The 18,205-nt window shown below is 44.1% G+C and overlaps 1 protein-coding gene across 1 annotated transcript; it reads left to right on the top strand.

Annotated features, from left to right (window-relative positions):
- Positions 1 to 15,770: 15,770 nt before the first annotated feature.
- On the top strand, positions 15,771 to 16,670 carry LOC111207989. The gene has a single exon (XM_022706649.2). It carries the CDS (start codon positions 15,771 to 15,773, stop codon positions 16,668 to 16,670), a length of 900 nt encoding a protein of 299 aa, XP_022562370.2.
- The last annotated feature ends 1,535 nt before the right edge of the window (positions 16,671 to 18,205 follow it).

The raw sequence follows: 18,205 nt of genomic DNA, 5'->3' as shown, positions 1-18,205 counted from the left end.
CTGAATCCTCCCATCGATGGGGGAAATAAGCGCCTCAGCATGGGCATGATCATTCATGCCACCTTTCATGGGTTCCATCTCATCCTTGAAAACAAAGTCGTCCGCCTGCGTCTTCCAGAGGGTACCAACTGAACCACGACACTCGCGAAAATCGCCCACCGAGGAATAAGCCTCAAGGTTTCCATACTCGGCTTTGAACTGAGAATCACGGTTTCTCATCATCTCGACAATCTCTCTCCTACCTCTCCTTTCCGCTTGACGGACGGCCTTGGAATGATCCTTAGCAAGTTTCGAATCTCGCTCTAAAATTTCATTTTGAACACGTGCAAGGTCTTTTTCCGCTTTCTCTGCCTTGAAGCGATAAACCATGGCCTCCCTGTGGCTTGTCTCAAGGGATGAGCCAAGCATGTTCAGACCTTGCAAAAACGACTGATATCACTCAAATTACCCTAAGGAGTGAATTACTCTCTCAAATAAGAGGTTCAGATGTAGTACTTAGGGATCGAATCCACAAGGACTCTAGGATTACTCAACAGATCTAAGGGATAAGAAATAAAGAGAGACTAAGAGGTTTATTTGTTTAAAAGCAGTAAATGATGAGTCGAACAAGGTAACTGTTCGGTGGTTTAAGTTGAAGTTGTTTTAAGGATGGGAAAAACAGCTAGACTTAGGCAAATTCTCAGGTACGAAAAGCATGCAACTTAGTTTAGGCTAAAGGGTTTGATGGTTTTTGAACTCAAACAATGGTAAACCAGATAGGTTTTCTTTACTAGATCTCGGATCTCAACTGTCGTCTATTGATCACGAGAAAGAGTCGATCGATGTGACCTTATGCACATCGTTCGATACAACTTTCAAACAATCGATCGACACAACGATAGCCGCGTCGATCGACGGTTCTTCTAGCAAGCTTTGCGAGCGGGTTTGAATCTGTTCTCTAACCTTCTAGACCAACTCTCGTTGTTATCTAGTCAGTTAGATCACGCTGTTATTTCAGGTATTGAGGGTAACGGTTGGTCATCTCAATTAATCCTAAGATCTAAAATGAGGGTGATCAACCCTAATTGTAGCACTAAGCTCAACAAGCATGAAAGAACAATCAAAACACATTTTTAACAGTCTTATTAGCAACACATACTTTCAACCTTTATGAGAAACCTAAATCTAACAAATGGGTTTACTCAGACATATTCATGAGAGACAAAGTGATGATGGTTTGAATAAAACTCAAATGAAATATTGAACACAGAAAGTAAGAGTAATAGAAATAAAAGAGTTCAAGATCTTCTCTATTATGCAGTGTCAGATCTATCTCTCCAATCCTAAGCTCTTCTAATGGTAGCCAAAATGCTTCTCTCCAAACTAGGTCTTTAGGCAAGTCTGCCTCTAAAATGATACAAAACCCTAGTACATATAGCCTCACTGGCGGCTAAGGGCTTAGGTTGCAATTAATAAACCTTTAGGAAATGAAATCTTCTAATTTCGTGGTTAATCCTCGGGTGATCCAACATCGATCGGTGGCTCTCAACGGTCGTTGATCGATTTTAATTGGCTCTGGTGGATCGATATTGCTCTTCAAGCGTCGATCGATGCTGTACGCGTAAAAGTACTCCAAAGCGTCCCAAAAGCATCATTTCCTTTTATCAAGTAACTGAACCTGTAATTGCTTTGAAAAGACTCTAAAACATAGTAAATAGATCTTAAAACACTAATATACCATGACTAAAAATGGGTGAAATTCATGGTATATCAACTCCCCCAGACTTATCCTTTTGCTTGTCCTCAAGGAAAACAAACGGACAGTCTTTCTGAAAGAGGTTTGAAAACATCAGGGACTCACAGATTTAAAACATAGAAGTCATCACCTCTACAATATTGCAATCCACATCTAAAAAGGTCCTAATCACAAAGCACTTCATGCAATATCCTAGCTTAGCAACCAAATTCATCTAGCCACAACTTAGCAAATCTTATATGACATTCTCCTTGACCAACCTCATTTTAGCATAAATAAAAGTGCAGGCTTTACCTTGGGAGTATACGATCATAGGATGCAAGGATTCTCAAACAAGATTCTGGATTTGCAGGTAAAAGTTAGTTCCTAATTTCTCTCTCTCTAATTTCTCTCTTGAGTCAAGTCTGCTTATATTGCAAGATCATTGACCAAGATTAGGCAGGCTTCCATGAATCAAGACTTAATGGTGGTTGCCACCAAGTCCTGTTCACTTCTTTTTGACCTATATCCAATAATTCTTTGTGAAGCGAGCCTTGAAGATTGCCGTCTCCAAGTCCCGTTCGAATTCTTTTTGTTGGAATCCTTATGGAGCAAACCTTAATGGTTGTAGCCACCATGTCCTGTTCGGATTCCACCTAATTAAATCCTAAGTCCTATTTAAATAATAAATTTCGATTTTTTTTGGATAGCTAAATAACTACTCTAGGGTCGAAATAGAGAGAGAGAATGTGATAAATAAATCTACATAAGGCTTTACCTTCCAGACTTGTTTGAAGAATCCGATCCCATGTATACCAAGCCCCAAGACAAGCAATAGTGTCAGGTTAGTGTTGGAGGTTAACTTTGGTTCTTTCAAACAAGCTAGGCTAGTGTGTATAGTTGACAGGTTGATCCACTTTAGCATCTTTATTACTATCTGCAATCAGTAAATCTAGAATGGTGCTAAAAAGTGGTTAGACATTCAAATAAAAATCATAAGTTCATGGTCCCCTTCTTGAGTCAATAAAATTATTTTTGAAAAGATTTTGACAAAACTCAAGAAGATGGTGTTAGTACTACCTCCCCTAGACTTAAATTACACCGTCTCGGTGTAAAGTGTCCAATGGTGGTGATAAGCAAAGTTAGATGTTTGAGATGTTAGGGAAAGGTGTCATACCTATCTGTCCCGAACATCGATCGATACCATCCACTCCGTGTCGATCGATGGCGAAGAACAGAAAATTCTGCATCATGTCTGGAATCTAACTCATTTGATCTGTCAGTGTGGTTAGCTATGTTAGACACTCCAAACATAAAAAAATGAATAAATAAACAGTCTCAAACATAAAACATAGATATGTCTAAAATATAAATCCTACAAGTTCGAAAAATAGAAAAACAAGTTCATAAGGGAAAGAGATAGAAATGGAAAGACTAGTCGGTGTTCTCGCTGGTCTCGTCGTCGCTCTCGGACGAGGGATCTCTGCGCTTCCTGGAACGTCCTGCTGCGGCTGGTGAGTGAGCTCTGATGGTCCTCCTGCTAGTGCAAGATACTCTAGCCCATATGGCATGAAAAGCATCCACAACTACCCTTTGAAAGTCTCCCTGATCGCGCATAGGGATGTCTGGTATATGCGGGAAATCAGGAAGAGGTGCGTCTGGTGGTCCCTGTGTGGCTCTGGCTCGACGCACTCTTGGAGGTCTGCGCGGGATGGCCCGAAGATCGCGGAGGAGCTGGGCATCGGGCATGAACCGGAGTCTCTCGACACTGTAATCAAAGTCTGTGATCGTCCTGTTCGGCATCTGCAGTAGTCGGTGCTGGTTCCCGATCCTGAAACTCCAGAGGAGTTCCTCCTTGAGCCAATCTGAGTTCATCAGGTGTGGCTCGTCCATGAAGCGGTGGGAGCGGTCGGCTGTGCTCGGGTCTAGGCGGATGCCTAGATACTCAAAGATCGGTGTCAGCAAACTCCCAACCGTCTCCTTCTTCCTGCCCTTGCCCGTGAAGGGCTTTTTCTTCAATTCCACCAAATGCGCAGCAAAAATGGCTCCAAGGTTTGGAGTCACCACGTCGTTGTTCTCATCGAGATGAGTCAGGTCTACCAAGCCGTTCACTCCACAGAAGAGTAGTGTAAGCTCATGTATCCTCACCTTGTTGGGCTCCATCTTGCAAACCAACGTGTTTGCAAGAGCTCGTAGAAAGTACCGGAGGGTAGGGTGACGGATATCTGTCTGCGTGGCGGATTTGGAGTCCCACGCTCCCGTGCCGATTATCTCCCAGAAACTGTTGAGGCCTAGGAAGGGTGGGAGCTTGCTCGGGGTTGCAGTCTCATCGAAACCGTAGATGCGGCAGAGCTCGGGGATGGAGATCCTGTATCGAATCCCCCTGGCGAAGAAGGTCAGTGTACCATCTCCTGCTACCCTCACCCTCGAGGTGCTGTAGGTCAACTCGACTGTGGCCATAAACTGTCTAACCAAGTCGACGTTGAGATCGTATGCGCGAGTGGCCATGGTGCCAAGTCCGAGCTGCGTGATCATCTCTTCGATGTCTGTCTCGATCCGTAGCTTCCATAAGATGTATGGATCGATGAACCGTGTGGGCTCGATAGAGATGCCAAGCCAAGTATTGTAGAACAAGCTGTCGTAGTCGTCCCACTCGTCTTTGAGCACGCGGTTGATGCACTCCTTGCTGTTGACCACTTTCTTCGGGTCAGCAAATGCCTGGACTGTGTCGATGGGTGTTTTGTCGTCACGAGGCCAAGGGTGGCGGTGCTGTACGGAGGTGCTAGCTTCGTCGAAAATCCTTTTCGTCCTCCTCTCTCGTCTCTCTGCGGCTGCGTCTGAGCTCATCTGAAAACAAACAGAAAAGAGAGTAGGAGTGAGATAGTGTTATCGATATATTTCGATATCGATCGATGAAGTATATGAGACATCGATCGATATATGTCATTAAGGGTTACTCGATAATAAGGATATCAATCGATGCTATAGAGTTAGTGTCGATCGATGTCGAATCGCGAAACCTGCAAAAATCACTCAAGTCCAAATCATACTTTCAAGGTATCAACAGCATAAGATTCACAATCCTAACACTAGATATTCGTTAGAAACTTCAAAACCATCCCAATTTCACGCCTAATCATAAGTTCTAGTTCATCTCAAAACTCAACTCAAAAAAATTCCTAATAAAAGAGAATTTCGAAGTCAAACCTTGTAGATCGGGTGAGTGAATGAACTAAACATATAGAGAATGAGAAATCGAGTGGATTAGGGCGAGAAACGGAAGAAATCCGTTGAGAATCGAGAGAGAAAAGTGAGGTTTTGATTTCGTTAGGGTTTTGCGAATGAGAGGAGAAAGAGACAGATGTCGAGTTAAATGAGGTTAACCCTCGATATGTCCGCATCGATCGATGGCAGAACAACCACATCGATCGATATTTCTCCAAATGAACTACTCCTAATTTCTATTACTCCTAATATTTTACAAATAGCAAGATATAAATATAGATATAAATAAAATTACGAGAATTTTTTTTTTATATATATATATATATATATTTTATATTTTTATAATTTTATTTTTTTTTTTTTTTTTTTCTTTTTTTTTTTTTTAGAAAATGGGTTGCCTCCCATTTAGCGCTTTAATTTAAAGTCTTTAGCTCGACTTCCTGAATAAACTAGTTATCAGGGGTTCTTAGAATAATGGGCTGATTCGCTGGTGGTTTTGCCCAATAATGTTTCACTCGTTGGCCGTTCACTGTAAACTCATCCCCTTTATCACTTTTTAGAGTTATGGCTCCGGAGGGTTTTACGTCTATTACTGTGAATGGTCCAGACCAACGAGATCTAAGCTTTCCAGGAAATAACGTTAGCCGAGAGTTATAAAGAAGGACTTGATCATCCGGTTCAAAGTGTCGGGATAAGATCTTCCTATCGTGGTATGCTTTAGTCCTTTCTTTATATAGTTTCGAATTCTCATAGGCTAAATGTCTGATTTCATCAAGCTCGTTAAGCTGGATGAGTCTCCTTTCAGCAGCAGGCTTTATATCAAAATTTAGAAGTTTAGTGGCTCAAGCTGCTTTATGTTCCAGTTCGAGTGGTAAATGACATGATTTGCCATAAAGGAGGTGGAATGGTGTTGTTCCCAACGGTGTCTTATAGGCAGTCTTGTAGGCCCAATGTGCATTATCTAGTTTCCTAGACCAATCCCTTCTGGAAATTCCTACAGTTTTCTCTAGAATTTCTTTGATTTGCCGATTAGAGACTTCTACTTGTCCACTGGTTTGTGGGTGGTAGGGAGTAGCTACTCTTTGCTGAACACCGTTCTTTTTAAGTAATCCATCAAAGACCTTATTGATGAAATGGGTTCCACTGTCACTGATGACTATTCTAGGAACTCCAAACCGTGGAAAGATTATGCTCTTGAAAAGCTTAATAACGACAGATGCGTCAATGGTTGGGGAAGCTATTGGTTCAACCCATTTGGATACGTAGTCTACAGTGACTAGTATGTACTTGTTTCCGTATGAGGATGGGAAAGGACACATGAAATCTATCCCCCAGCAATCAAAGACTTCTACTTCCAGAATGAACTTCTGTTCCATTTCGTGTCTTTTGCTGATTTTTCCTCGTCTTTGGAATCCGTCACATTGTGTTATAAATGCATGGACATCGCGAAAAGTCTTCGGCCACCAGAATCCTGCTTGAAGGATTTTCGAAACCGTTTTGTAGGTGGCGAAATGTCCTGCATAGTCAGATCCATGACATTGGTATATAATGTCCGGAATTTCAGTTTCGGATACGCATCGTCTGTATATCCCATCAGAGCAATGCCTGTAGAGGTATGGTTCATCCCAATGATATCTCCTAACGTCTCTGAAGAATTTCTTCCTCATATATCCCTTAAGTTCTTCAGGCTCGACTTTGGCTGCCAAATAATTGACTATATCAGCATACCAGAGTCGATCTTTTGAGTTTCTACCAATTGCGTACACCTCACGTTGCGATTCTTCATCAGGTGTGAGATTTATTTTATCACCCGCAATGTTAACCGTTATGTCAATATTTATTTTTATAGACGAGGTGCTGTGAATGTGGTTACTAAGGAATCGAGGCGTTGCGATACCGTCGTTATCGATCGATGCATCACTACTTAAATCGATCGATATGTTTTCTTTCGCATCGATCGATGTCTCATTGGAAGTGAGAGATATTTGACCTACGAAAGATGTGCCTATGTGTGCAACGTTCTCGGTTGGGAAGAAATCGTCCATTGGGAGGTTATCCTCTATTCTGATTCGAGAAAGATGGTCAGCGACTCCATTGTCTACTCCTCGTTTGTCTTTAATTTCAATATCAAACTCTTGGAGTAGTAAAATCCAGCGTGGTCAGTGTGAACTATCACATGTGTGCCAATTAAATATTGACGGAATTTTTCAAATGCATAAACTACGGCGAGTAGTTCTTTTTCTGTTGTTGCATAATTCTGTTGCGCTTCATCAAGCGTACGACTGGCATAGTAGATGGCATGCAGCTTTTTATCTTTCCTTTGGCCCAAAACTGCTCCTATCGCAAAATCACTCGCATCGCACATTATCTCGAAAGGGAGATTCCAGTCGGGGGCAGTTATAAGGGATTTTTTTAAATCATCGAAAGCTTTCATGCATTCTGGGGTAAAGTCGAACTTTACTTGCTTGCACAAGAGGTTATTTAAAGGTCTAGCGATTTTGCTAAAATCTTGTATAAACCTCTTATAAAATCCGGCGTGTCCGAGAAAACTTCGCACGTCTTTTACATTTTTGGGTGCTGGTAGACCGGTCATTACCTCGATTTTAGCTCTATCTACCTCTATACCAGTGGCGGAAACCTTATGTCCCAATACGATGCCATCGTTAACCATAAAATGGCATTTTTCCCAATTTAGGACAAGGTTCTTTTCTTCGCATCTTTCCAATACCTTGCATAAATTATCGAGGCAACTCTTAAAATTTGATCCGTAGACTGAAAAGTCATCCATAAAGACTTCCATGAAGTCCTCGATCATGTCTGTAAAGATTGACATCATGCAACGTTGGAATGTGTCGGGAGCATTACAAAGACCAAATGGCATTCTGCGATACGCAAATGTTCCATAGGGGCATGTAAAGGTCGTCTTTTCTTGATCATCCGGATGTATGGGAATTTGAAAGAATCCGGAATATCCATCAAGAAAACAATAATACTGGTGATTGGCTAAACGCTCCAGCATATGATCAATAAAGGGCAGGGGAAAGTGATCTTTCCTAGTAGCGGCATTTAATTTCCTATAGTCGATAGACATCCTATGTCCAGTAACAGTACGGGTTGGGATGAGTTCTTCACTACTGTAATACCTCCCTTTTTGGGTACTACATGTACGGGGCTTACCCATTTACTATCCGAAATATTATAGATAACTCCAGCATGTAGGAGTTTAACGATTTCCTTTTTGACTACTTCTTTTAGATTCAGGTTTAATCTCCTTTGTTGTTCTACCGACGTTTTTGCGTCGTCTTCCAAATGAATACGGTGCATGCAGAGATCAGGAGAAATACCAGGAATATCATCGAGAGAATACCCGATTGCTTTCCTGTACTTGCGTAGTTTATTTAATAATAACGCAAGTTCTCCGCTAGTGAGATTAGCATTGACAATAACAGGATAGGATTGGTCATAAAGAAATGCATATTTAAGACCACTGGGGAGGGGTTTTAATTCAACTTTTGGTGCCTTGTCTTTAGACCAATTAGATAATGAAGATGGTTGTCGATCGATGGCTTCTCTGAGGCATCGATCGATGATAATGTTTGAGTCATCATCTTCTTCGATGTTCGCAACCTCGGTACTTGCATCCATCAGTCGCACGTAATCGTCTGTCCTGTTATCTATGCTGAAGATCTCCCTTTCTACATGGGTAAGAGCATTTTCTAAGGGGTCGTCTGAGCACATGTCTATGAAAGATTCCTTTTCCAGCTCAGAAACTTCTTCCACATAGAAGGCTTGGTCATCTATCAAGGGTCGCTTGATTAGATTTTCCATATCAAAGATCATCGAGATATACCCGATGTTTAAATTTATTCGTCCTTCTTTCACATCAATGATCGCTCCAGCCGTAGCTAGGAATGGCCGACCCAGAATGAGGGGGTCTTTTGGTTCCTGTCTGTATTTTAACACAACAAAATCCGTAGGCACGAAGCAATTATTAATTAGGGTTTTCCTAACTTTCCTAATTTAAACGAAAATCAACAGCGCAAATTTCGGTTCCCCCAGTTTGGCGCTAGAAGGAGGGGGGGGGGGTTACGGATCAATCTAATTCTCAGCCACAAGACGCTCAACCAGACATGACAACTGACGACACGAATAACCTGCAGACTCCTCTCAACGGAGGAAGCAACACCAATCTCAACACTCCAGCGGCAGATGTCTCCGCGGCCAACGCACCAGCCAACGCCGAAACGATCGAGGAGTTTTAAAAGATGTTCGCCACCTATGAAAAAGGTCGGAAGAGCATGATAAGCTCGTGAACACCTAGCCTAAACAGTTTGAAACCTTAACAACAAGGTCTCGAGAAATCCATCCCCGCGGAACAACAAAGATTCACGGGAAAAGACTCGACTTCACAACTCCACTCGACAGACCTAGAACGTCGCGGGAACGCCCTTCGGGTCAAAACCCCAGCGAAATATCCCTTGCCTAGGAACGGAACTCTGAAAACCCTCTACCTCCCGCAAGGGACACAAAGGTCGATGAAGTCGAGCCTGTCAACTTGGATCCCAGCGACGTTTCCGACGATACGAAAGAGGACGCTGACATACATCCGAGAAGAACCAGAAGCCGGTCAGCTTGGGAAGACTCTCCGTTCGATAAACCAATGACGGAAGAAGAGGAAAATCTCTACTGGGTCGAACAAGAGGAGTTAGCCGGAAAAAAAACCGAGATTACTCGCAGCAAACGCCGACAAGCTCGGAAAGCTGCTGGCGAAAAATCGGACATACGCGACCTTCGCGATTACATAAATAAAACTGCATCAAAAGTAAGGGCAGTGAAATCCCAGATCCATCATGCTACCAGCGCTGCCACAGAGATCGACAGATTACTTGAGGGAGCTCGGAAAACACCGTTCACTGCTTGCATCTCTGATACCAAGGTATCTGACACGGGAAAAATCAAAATACCAATATACAATGGTACGACTGATCCTAAATCGCATCTTCAAGCCTTCCACATCACGATGGGAAAGGCCAGACTGAAGGAGAGCGAAAAAGACGCCGGCTACTGTCGTCTGTTCGTCGATAATCTGGAAGGAGTGGCGCTCGAATGGTTCGCATGCTTTAAGCGAAACTCCATCGGAAGTTTCCGCCAGCTCGCATCCGAATTTCCCAAAGAGTATTCTATGTTCATAGATAGAGAAACATCCGATGTCGATCTCTGGAGTCTATCCCAGAAAGAGGACGAACCTCTCTGCGAGTTCATAAGCCGATTAAAGCTGGTTTGTCAAGGGTTAGTGGGATAAGCGACAAGGTGGCTATAAACACACTCAGAAAAACAATCTGGTACAAGTCAAAATTCAAAAAATGGATAACCCTCGACAAACCACAACCGATACAAGACGCCCTTCACAAGGCAACAGACTACATCATAATCGAGGAAGAAACCAAAGTTCTGTCGCAAAAACATAAGCCCGCAAAGACGTCCTCAAAAGATGCAGACCAATAGACTAAAACGAAAAACCCTCGTAACGACAAGTACGTCCATCACGAGGGGAAGAACTCCAAGGAGCGCATAACTATGCAGTCAGTTCGGAACAAGGCAGAACCTCGGGCAATACATGGACGCGTAATACATTATATGACGAAAACACCTTCTGCGAGTTCCACCAGACTCGAGGACACTCGACGACTAACTGCAAAGTCTTGGGAGCGAGACTGGCCGCGAAGCTACTAGCTGGAGAGCTCTCCGAAGTATCTAGCATTAAAGATCTCATCTACCCGCAAAAAATTCTCCTCGGAGAAATCAAGCAGGGGATAAACGCGGAAGGAGATCGAACGACAAGGGAAACGATAACAATCGTCACAGAGTAAACATGATCATCGGAGGATCACAGTACTGCAACGACACGGTCTCGGCCATCAAAGCCTACCAGCAAAAGGCCGAGTCAAGTGAAAATTGGCCTACATGGTCTCCTCCCCGAGATGGTCAAAGCGAATCGATAATTTTCACGGAAGAGGAAGCCGGCAGAATCGATCAACCTCATTGCGATCCGCTCGTCATAGATCTCGTCATACAAGATCTGGAGGTCGCAAGAGTCCTCATTGACACAGGGAGCACGGTTAATGTTATCTTTCGCGACACTCTAAAAAGGATGAATATCGAATTCGGGGAAGTTACCCCAATACCAAAACCATTGACGGGTTTTTCAGGCGAAACATCAATGACTCTCGGATCAATCCGGCTACCAGTCATGGCCAAGGAAGTTATGAAGATTGTCGACTTCGCGGTGGTCGATCATCCCGCCATCTATAATGTGATCATGGGAACCCCATGGGTGAACACCATGAAAGCCGTTCCGTCTACATATCACCTGGGCATCAAATTCCCGACCAAGAGCGGGGTCGCTGCCATCTGGGTTTGTCAGAAACAGTCGCGACTTTGCTTTCTCGCACATCATAAGTTAAGACAAATCACAACTACCGCGATGGTGAATCGCAAACTCACGAAGATAGCTCAGCCTTCGGCCGAAAACACTTCAAAGAAAGACGACTCGACATTGTCTGCTGAAGCAAACGCCTCGGATATCGAAACTCAGCCTGATTCCGAAGTCAACGCAGTCACTCAACCGGAAAAGAAAATCCGGACAAAGACGTTGATCCTGCCACAGTCACCATGATTAAGGCGGTCAACACAGCACCAACCGCCGAGTAGAAACACTCGCGGCATAAAATAGAACTACGAGATTGCTTGATCCTCTGAAGGGGTACGTAGGCAGCTCGTTGATAGACGAGTTCAGCTATCCCCCTCTCTAAAAGGGGGGGGGGGAGTGGGTACGTATACTCGTATACTCCCACGTTTTAAGACTTGCATTATTGTACTCGAGCTTTTTAAAACTTTTACTACAATACGCATTTTATGAACTCTTACGCTTGATAGACTATGGTTTTGACCCATTTTCATCCATAGTTTATAGGTGTTTTTACTAATAATTATATTATTATAGAGTCTATTTTTTATATTTATAAGATCAGGAATGCTTTGCAGATAAGTGATGATTTTGGAGCATTTTGGAGATATTTGGAGCAAGCACCCGAGATGACCATCGAGATCGACTATCGGTCGATATTGAAGAGGTAGAATCGATCGATACACAAGCCATGATGTCGATCGACAGCAAAGACAGCAAAGCGCGCAGGAAGCCCGTTTGGTCACAGCCGACTTGAAGCTCAAGATTTCAATATTTTAAAAGATTGCCCCTGACGAGTTTTTACCCTAATTATAAGCTTTGCCGCCATGCTAGAGGAAGAGAGTGATTTCTTTGTGTTTCATTGTTTTATTGATAGATAGGAGAGAAGATCCAAAATTATAATTTGTGATTGGAGGTTATGAGGGATTAGCCCCAACTATAGATTGCTGAGTTGTGATAATCATCTTTAGGATTGTTCATTAATGCATGTGTCTAGATTAGCTACTTAGAACCTGCCCTTAGATTGATTGATACAAGCCATAGCTTAATTCTCATCCTGAAACCATTCTAATAGAGCTATGTTTCTTGCTATGAGCAAGGCGGGAGCTAATCTAGTGAGCTTAGTAAGCATTCATTCAACCTGCGCATAAAGCTTGACTAGAGCGCGTCGATCGATATCACACTTGAATAATCGATCGACGGTGCAAAAGGTGTATCGATCGATACGCCCATTGGAATATCGATCGACACTTTCTGTAGATCAATATAACGAGAGTTGAGATCATATATCTAGTAAATAGACAACAAGTCAATGCTCGCGAGAGCCGAAAGACTTGTTGATCAAATAGTTGAGCTTTACATTATCATTCATGCAACTCAATAGGCATCTATAGGAATATAATTCCAACTTTCCTGAATAAAAATCCTAAGTCTAGCTATTTCCTTTTTAAGCACCAAAACCCCAAAAACCTGCTATTGAACAAACACTTGTTCAATATAAAACTGCAATTTACTTTTTAAACTCCTAAAACATCTTTGCTTAACAAATCATATTAGAATCCCTAGGTTCCCTAGCTCCCTGTGAATTCGATCCCTAAGTACTACAACTCGACCTCTTATTTGAGAGAGTATAAATCACTACTTAGGGTAATTTGAGTGGTATCAAATTTGGCGCCGTTGCCGGGGAGCTTTGATCGCCTATTTTCTAATTTTTGTTAAGTTATTCTGACATAAATTTTTTACTTTTTTTTCTTGGATTTTCAGGTACATGTCCAGCAGTACTTGAAGCAACAAGGAATCCTAACTGATATTCTCACCAGATCCTGCAAGTTTGGAACGCACGATCCGTAAGGAAGCGCGCTCCCTATCGACCGACAACAACACTTCCGTGTCGCTCGATTCTGCTCAACCACCGTCGACCCAGACACCAGTCCTGTCGACCAATTCTCGCTCACCCATGTCGATCGACAACACAAACCTTCCGTCGACCGATACCCTTTATCCGACATCGATCGACTTTCCATCTCAGACATCGATCGATACTGAACCGCGAGACATGGTTGCGCCTTTGATTCTTGTTCGGGACAACAATGGAGACCTGCATAACCAGGAGGGTCATCTACGTAATGCAACAGGTCAGAGAATAGATGCTCAGGGGGCTGCAATCCTTGAGCCTGATGCTACTACTACAGGTACTACCTTACCTGTAGATGAGGCTGCGTAACCCAGGATGTTGGCTGACTACAACCGTCCCGATCGCTACTACACCAACAGATCAGCCATCCTTCCTCTCACCATTTTGAGGGATTTTGAGTTGACAGCGCAGTACTACACACTTGTGGGACAGCTACCCTACCATGGACTATCCCACGAGCATCCTATGGACCATCTGGAGAGGTTTGAGTATCTGATTTCTGCTATTAAAGTCGAGGGAGTCTCTGAGGACTACTTATTAGATATTCACTTGCTGGAGAAGCTCTGCACTGGCTCAAGCAGTTACAACCAGGATCTCTTAAATCCTGGAGCGACATAAAGAATGCATTATAATGCAATTTCTTTGATGAAGCGCGTGCTGAAGACTTGAGGAGCAAGATTGCTACATTCACTCAGGAGCCTGCATAATCATTCAGAGGCTCTTGGATCAGATTCAAGTTTTACTGTGGGAACCGAAATTCACACCGTCGATTTTAATGAATAAGTATGGAGGAAAACCAAGAAAACCCGATTTTCCCTGAATGTCCGAATTCTCTGCGTAATCACTTTCAGAACGTAAAAAGATAGATAGCAAGATAAAGATAAATAGTCGCTCGGAGGCATTTTATTAATGAAATAGTATGAATACATGACTTTTCCGAAAGGAGTAGAGATATGCTAACTAGACAAAAGCAGAACAGAAAGGCGGCAAAACGTCCTAAGCCTTGCCTTGCTAGTCTAACCACCTAAGTTCTAAGTTCCCTAAGCTAGCCGGAGTTCTCTAAGTCTAAATTCTCGGATCCCTTTTCTTCTGCTCCAGCTCTCCTTATATAGTTGTTTTAGGTCGGTGGCCCATTTACTCCTTTGCTTTTGGGCCCAAGTTTATCTCTTTTGGGAATATTCCATTTTTTGTCAATCATTGTAGTTATCCTCGAGTCTTGATATTTATCTTCGGAAACTTAACGTTTATCCTACTTCTGCGAGTTAGGATAAACCGTCATAACTCTCATTGGGCTCAGGTGCCTTCTAAATCGTAGATTGGCCTCTAGACACGTTTAGATCCTCTCGGGCCGTTTTTAGGCCTTCGGGCTTGTTGGGATCAAAAACGGTTATTTCGAAATCAACGGCTATGATTATTTCTTTTTCACGGATTTCTCGCAAAATATTCACTGAAAGAAAGATCGGAGGTGAACGAACGAGCGAATCCTGCACAAAAGCCAGCTCGCCGGCGAGCTGAACCGCCGTGTGGTTGCACTCGCCCGGTGAGCTCAACCATCACGCCGGTCAGCTCGCCGGCGAGCTCAGCCATCGCGCCGGTCAGCTCACCGGCGAGCTGAACCGTCGCGTGGTTGTGTTCGCCGGCGAGTCGGGTCACCCGGCGAGCTCGACCTGATCCTGGCCTGTCCGACTTACTTCGACTCCCGTTTCTTCCGTATAGCTGTGATATCTGACCTTCGGGACCATATACTTCTCGTTTCGTTTCGATTAAAGTTATTCTCAAAGGCCTAAGAACGATCCGCAAGGATCCAGACAGGTCTAGAGGCCCATCTACGCTCTCAGAAGGGATTCGAGCCCATAAAAGTTATGACGGTTTGTCGTAACTCGCAGAAATACGATAAATGCTAAGTTTCCAAAGATAAATGTAAAGATTCGAGGATAACTATCAAGATCGACGAAAAATGGAATATGCCCGAAAGAGATAGACTTGGGCCCGAAGGCAAAGGATGGGCCACCGACCTAGAGCGACTATATAAGGAGAGCAGGAGCAGAAGAAAAAGGATCCGAGAATTTAGACTTAGAGAACTCCTGCTAGCTTAGAGAACTTAGGGCTTAGGTGGTTAGACTAGAACGGCAAGGCTTAGGACGTCTTGGCTGCCTCTTGTCCTGTTGTTTCGATAGTTAGCATATCTCTACTCCTCTCGGAGAAATCTTGTATTCATACCATTCAATAAAGCGCCTTTGCGCGATTATCTATCTTTTTATCGTTCTAAAGTGGTTACGCAGAGAATTCGGACCTTCAAGGAAAAATGGGTTCACTCGGTTTTCCTCCATTATTATTTATTATAATCGACGGTGTGAATTTCGGTTCCCACAGTTTGGCGCTAGAAGGAGGGGGGGGGGGGTTTGACGAATTCTCTAACTCAAAAATCGCTAAACGATAAAAGACACAGGATGTCCGCTCCAGCAGCTAACGATGTCGTTTCTTTCAAGGATCGGGCAACAGCCGATCAGGCCAAACCCCACAATGATCTCCTTGTCATCAAGCTGACGATCCAGGACATCGACGTAGCGAGAGTGTTGGTCGACACCGGATGCTCGGTCAATATTATCTACAAAAGCACCCTCGAAAGAATGGAGATCGATCTGTGTGCCATTACGGAAAGACCCAGCCTGATATTCGGACTCTCGGGAAATGCTACTATGACTCTCATCTCGATCGACCTCGTTGTTAAAGCCGGGAGCGTCACCAAAGTCATGGAATTCTTAGTCATCGACCGCCCAACATCGTACAACGCGATCGTCGGTACTCCATGGCTGAATTCCATGCGAGCGATCCCTTCGACATTCCATCTGTGCCTTAAGTTTCCAACCCCTCGTGGAGTCGAAACTATACAAGGAGACCGCAGGATGTCGCAAGTATGTTTCGCCGCCGAGCTAAAAAGAAAGAACTTGGCGATCGAAACTTCCCATAAAAAGAAAAGAAAGCTGACTCTCGATGAGAACGCCCCAGAACGAGACTCGGAAGTCTTCTGGCAATCTCAAAGGGCTGAAGCCCTAGAAGAGAAGCGCAAATTGACTTGCGAACCGGTAATTTCGATCTGCCTCGACGAATCCTCTCCGGAACGATGTGTTGAGATTGGAGCCAACCTCCGCGAGCCACTAAAGACAGAGTTCATCGCCTGTCTCAAAAAGAGCCTCAACGTGTTCACTTGGGCCGCAAAAGACATGCCAGGGATCGATATCGGCATAACGTTTCATGAGCTTAACATCGATCCGACTTACAGACCTGTCAAACAAAAAAGGCGGAAGCTAGGACCGGAGCGTGCCACCACGGTAAATGAGGAAGTCTGAAGACTCCTGAAGGTCGGATCAATAAAAGAAGTTAGGTATCCAGACTGGCTCGCTAACCCGGTCGTGGTCAAAAAGAAAAACGGCAAATGGCGAGTATGCGTCGATTTCACCGATCTCAATAAGGCATGTCCAAAGGATTGCTTCCCACTCCCGCACATCGATCGACTGGTCGAAGCAACAGCAGGGAACAAACTCTTATCATTTATGGATGCCTTCTCCGGGTACAATCAGATCATGATGAATCCCGACGATCGTGAGAAAACTGCGTTCATCACCGATCAGGGAACATATTGCTACAAAGTAATGCCTTTCGGTCTCAAGAATGCAGGCGCCACTTACCAGCGACTTGTCAATCGAATTTTCTCCGAACAGCTCGGCAAGACTATGGAGGTATATATCGATGACATTCTCGTAAAGTCCCTTGACGAGCACAACCATGTCTCCCATTTGGAGGAGTGCTTTGCAAAACTTAACGCCCACAACATGAAACTGAACCCTGCAAAGTGTAGATTCGCGGTGGCATCAGGAGAATTTCTCGGGTACCTAGTCACGTGTCGTGGGATCGAAGCCAATCCTAAGCAGATAAACGCGTTAATAGAGATGGTCTCGCCAAGAACGAAACGGGAGGTCCATAGGCTAACCGGAAGAGTCGCGGCCTTGAACCGTTTCATCTCGCGCTCGACGGATAAGTGTCTTCCTTTCTACGACACGCTGAAAGGGAATAAGAAGTTCGAATGGTCGGAGGAATGTGAGAAAGCTTTCCAACAGCTAAAACGTTACCTAGCCACTCCTCCCGTCCTCGCAAAACCAGTGGAGGGAGAACCCTTGTTCCTGTACATCGCAGTCTCCACAACAACGGTAAGCGGCGTTTTGATTAGAGAGGAACGCGGTGAGCAAAAACCAATCTTCTACATAAGCAAAACGTTACTGGACGCTGAGACCCGGTATCCCCTGATGGAGAAACTAGCATTCGCAGTCGTGACATCGGCAAGGAAACTCCGGCCGTACTTTCAGTCGCATACCATAATAATCCTCACCACCTTCCCCCTGCGAACGATCTTGCACAGTCCGAGTCAGTCAGGACGACTCGGAAAATGGGCAATCGAACTATGTGAGTACGACGTGGAGTACCGCCCAAGAACCTGCGCAAAATCTCAAGTACTAGCAGACTTCTTGGTAGAATTGCCCACGGGGGATATGACAAACACGGAACCGGACTCAACCTGGATCCTTCACGTCGATGGATCATCGTCCAAACAAGGATCCGGGATCGGAATCCGGCTCACGTCTCCGACCGGCGAAGTCTTGGAACAATCGTTCTTATTGGAATTCCATGCGTCGAACAACGAGGCCGAATATGAAGCACTCGTCGCAGGATTACGATTAGCCCATGGGCTTAAGATCCGCAACATTCACGCTTACTGTGACTACAAAGAATACGAAGCGAGGGATGAAAGAATGGATGCATATCTAAAACTCATCCAAGACCTCTCTCGAGACTTCAACCACTTCGCCCTCACTAGGATTCCTCGCTC

This window comes from Brassica napus, chromosome C4, assembly GCF_020379485.1.
Source record: "Brassica napus cultivar Da-Ae chromosome C4, Da-Ae, whole genome shotgun sequence".
Lineage (NCBI taxonomy): Eukaryota > Viridiplantae > Streptophyta > Magnoliopsida > Brassicales > Brassicaceae > Brassica > Brassica napus.
Note: the sequence above shows the minus strand (reverse complement) of the source record. Positions and strands in the feature narration are given on the sequence as shown.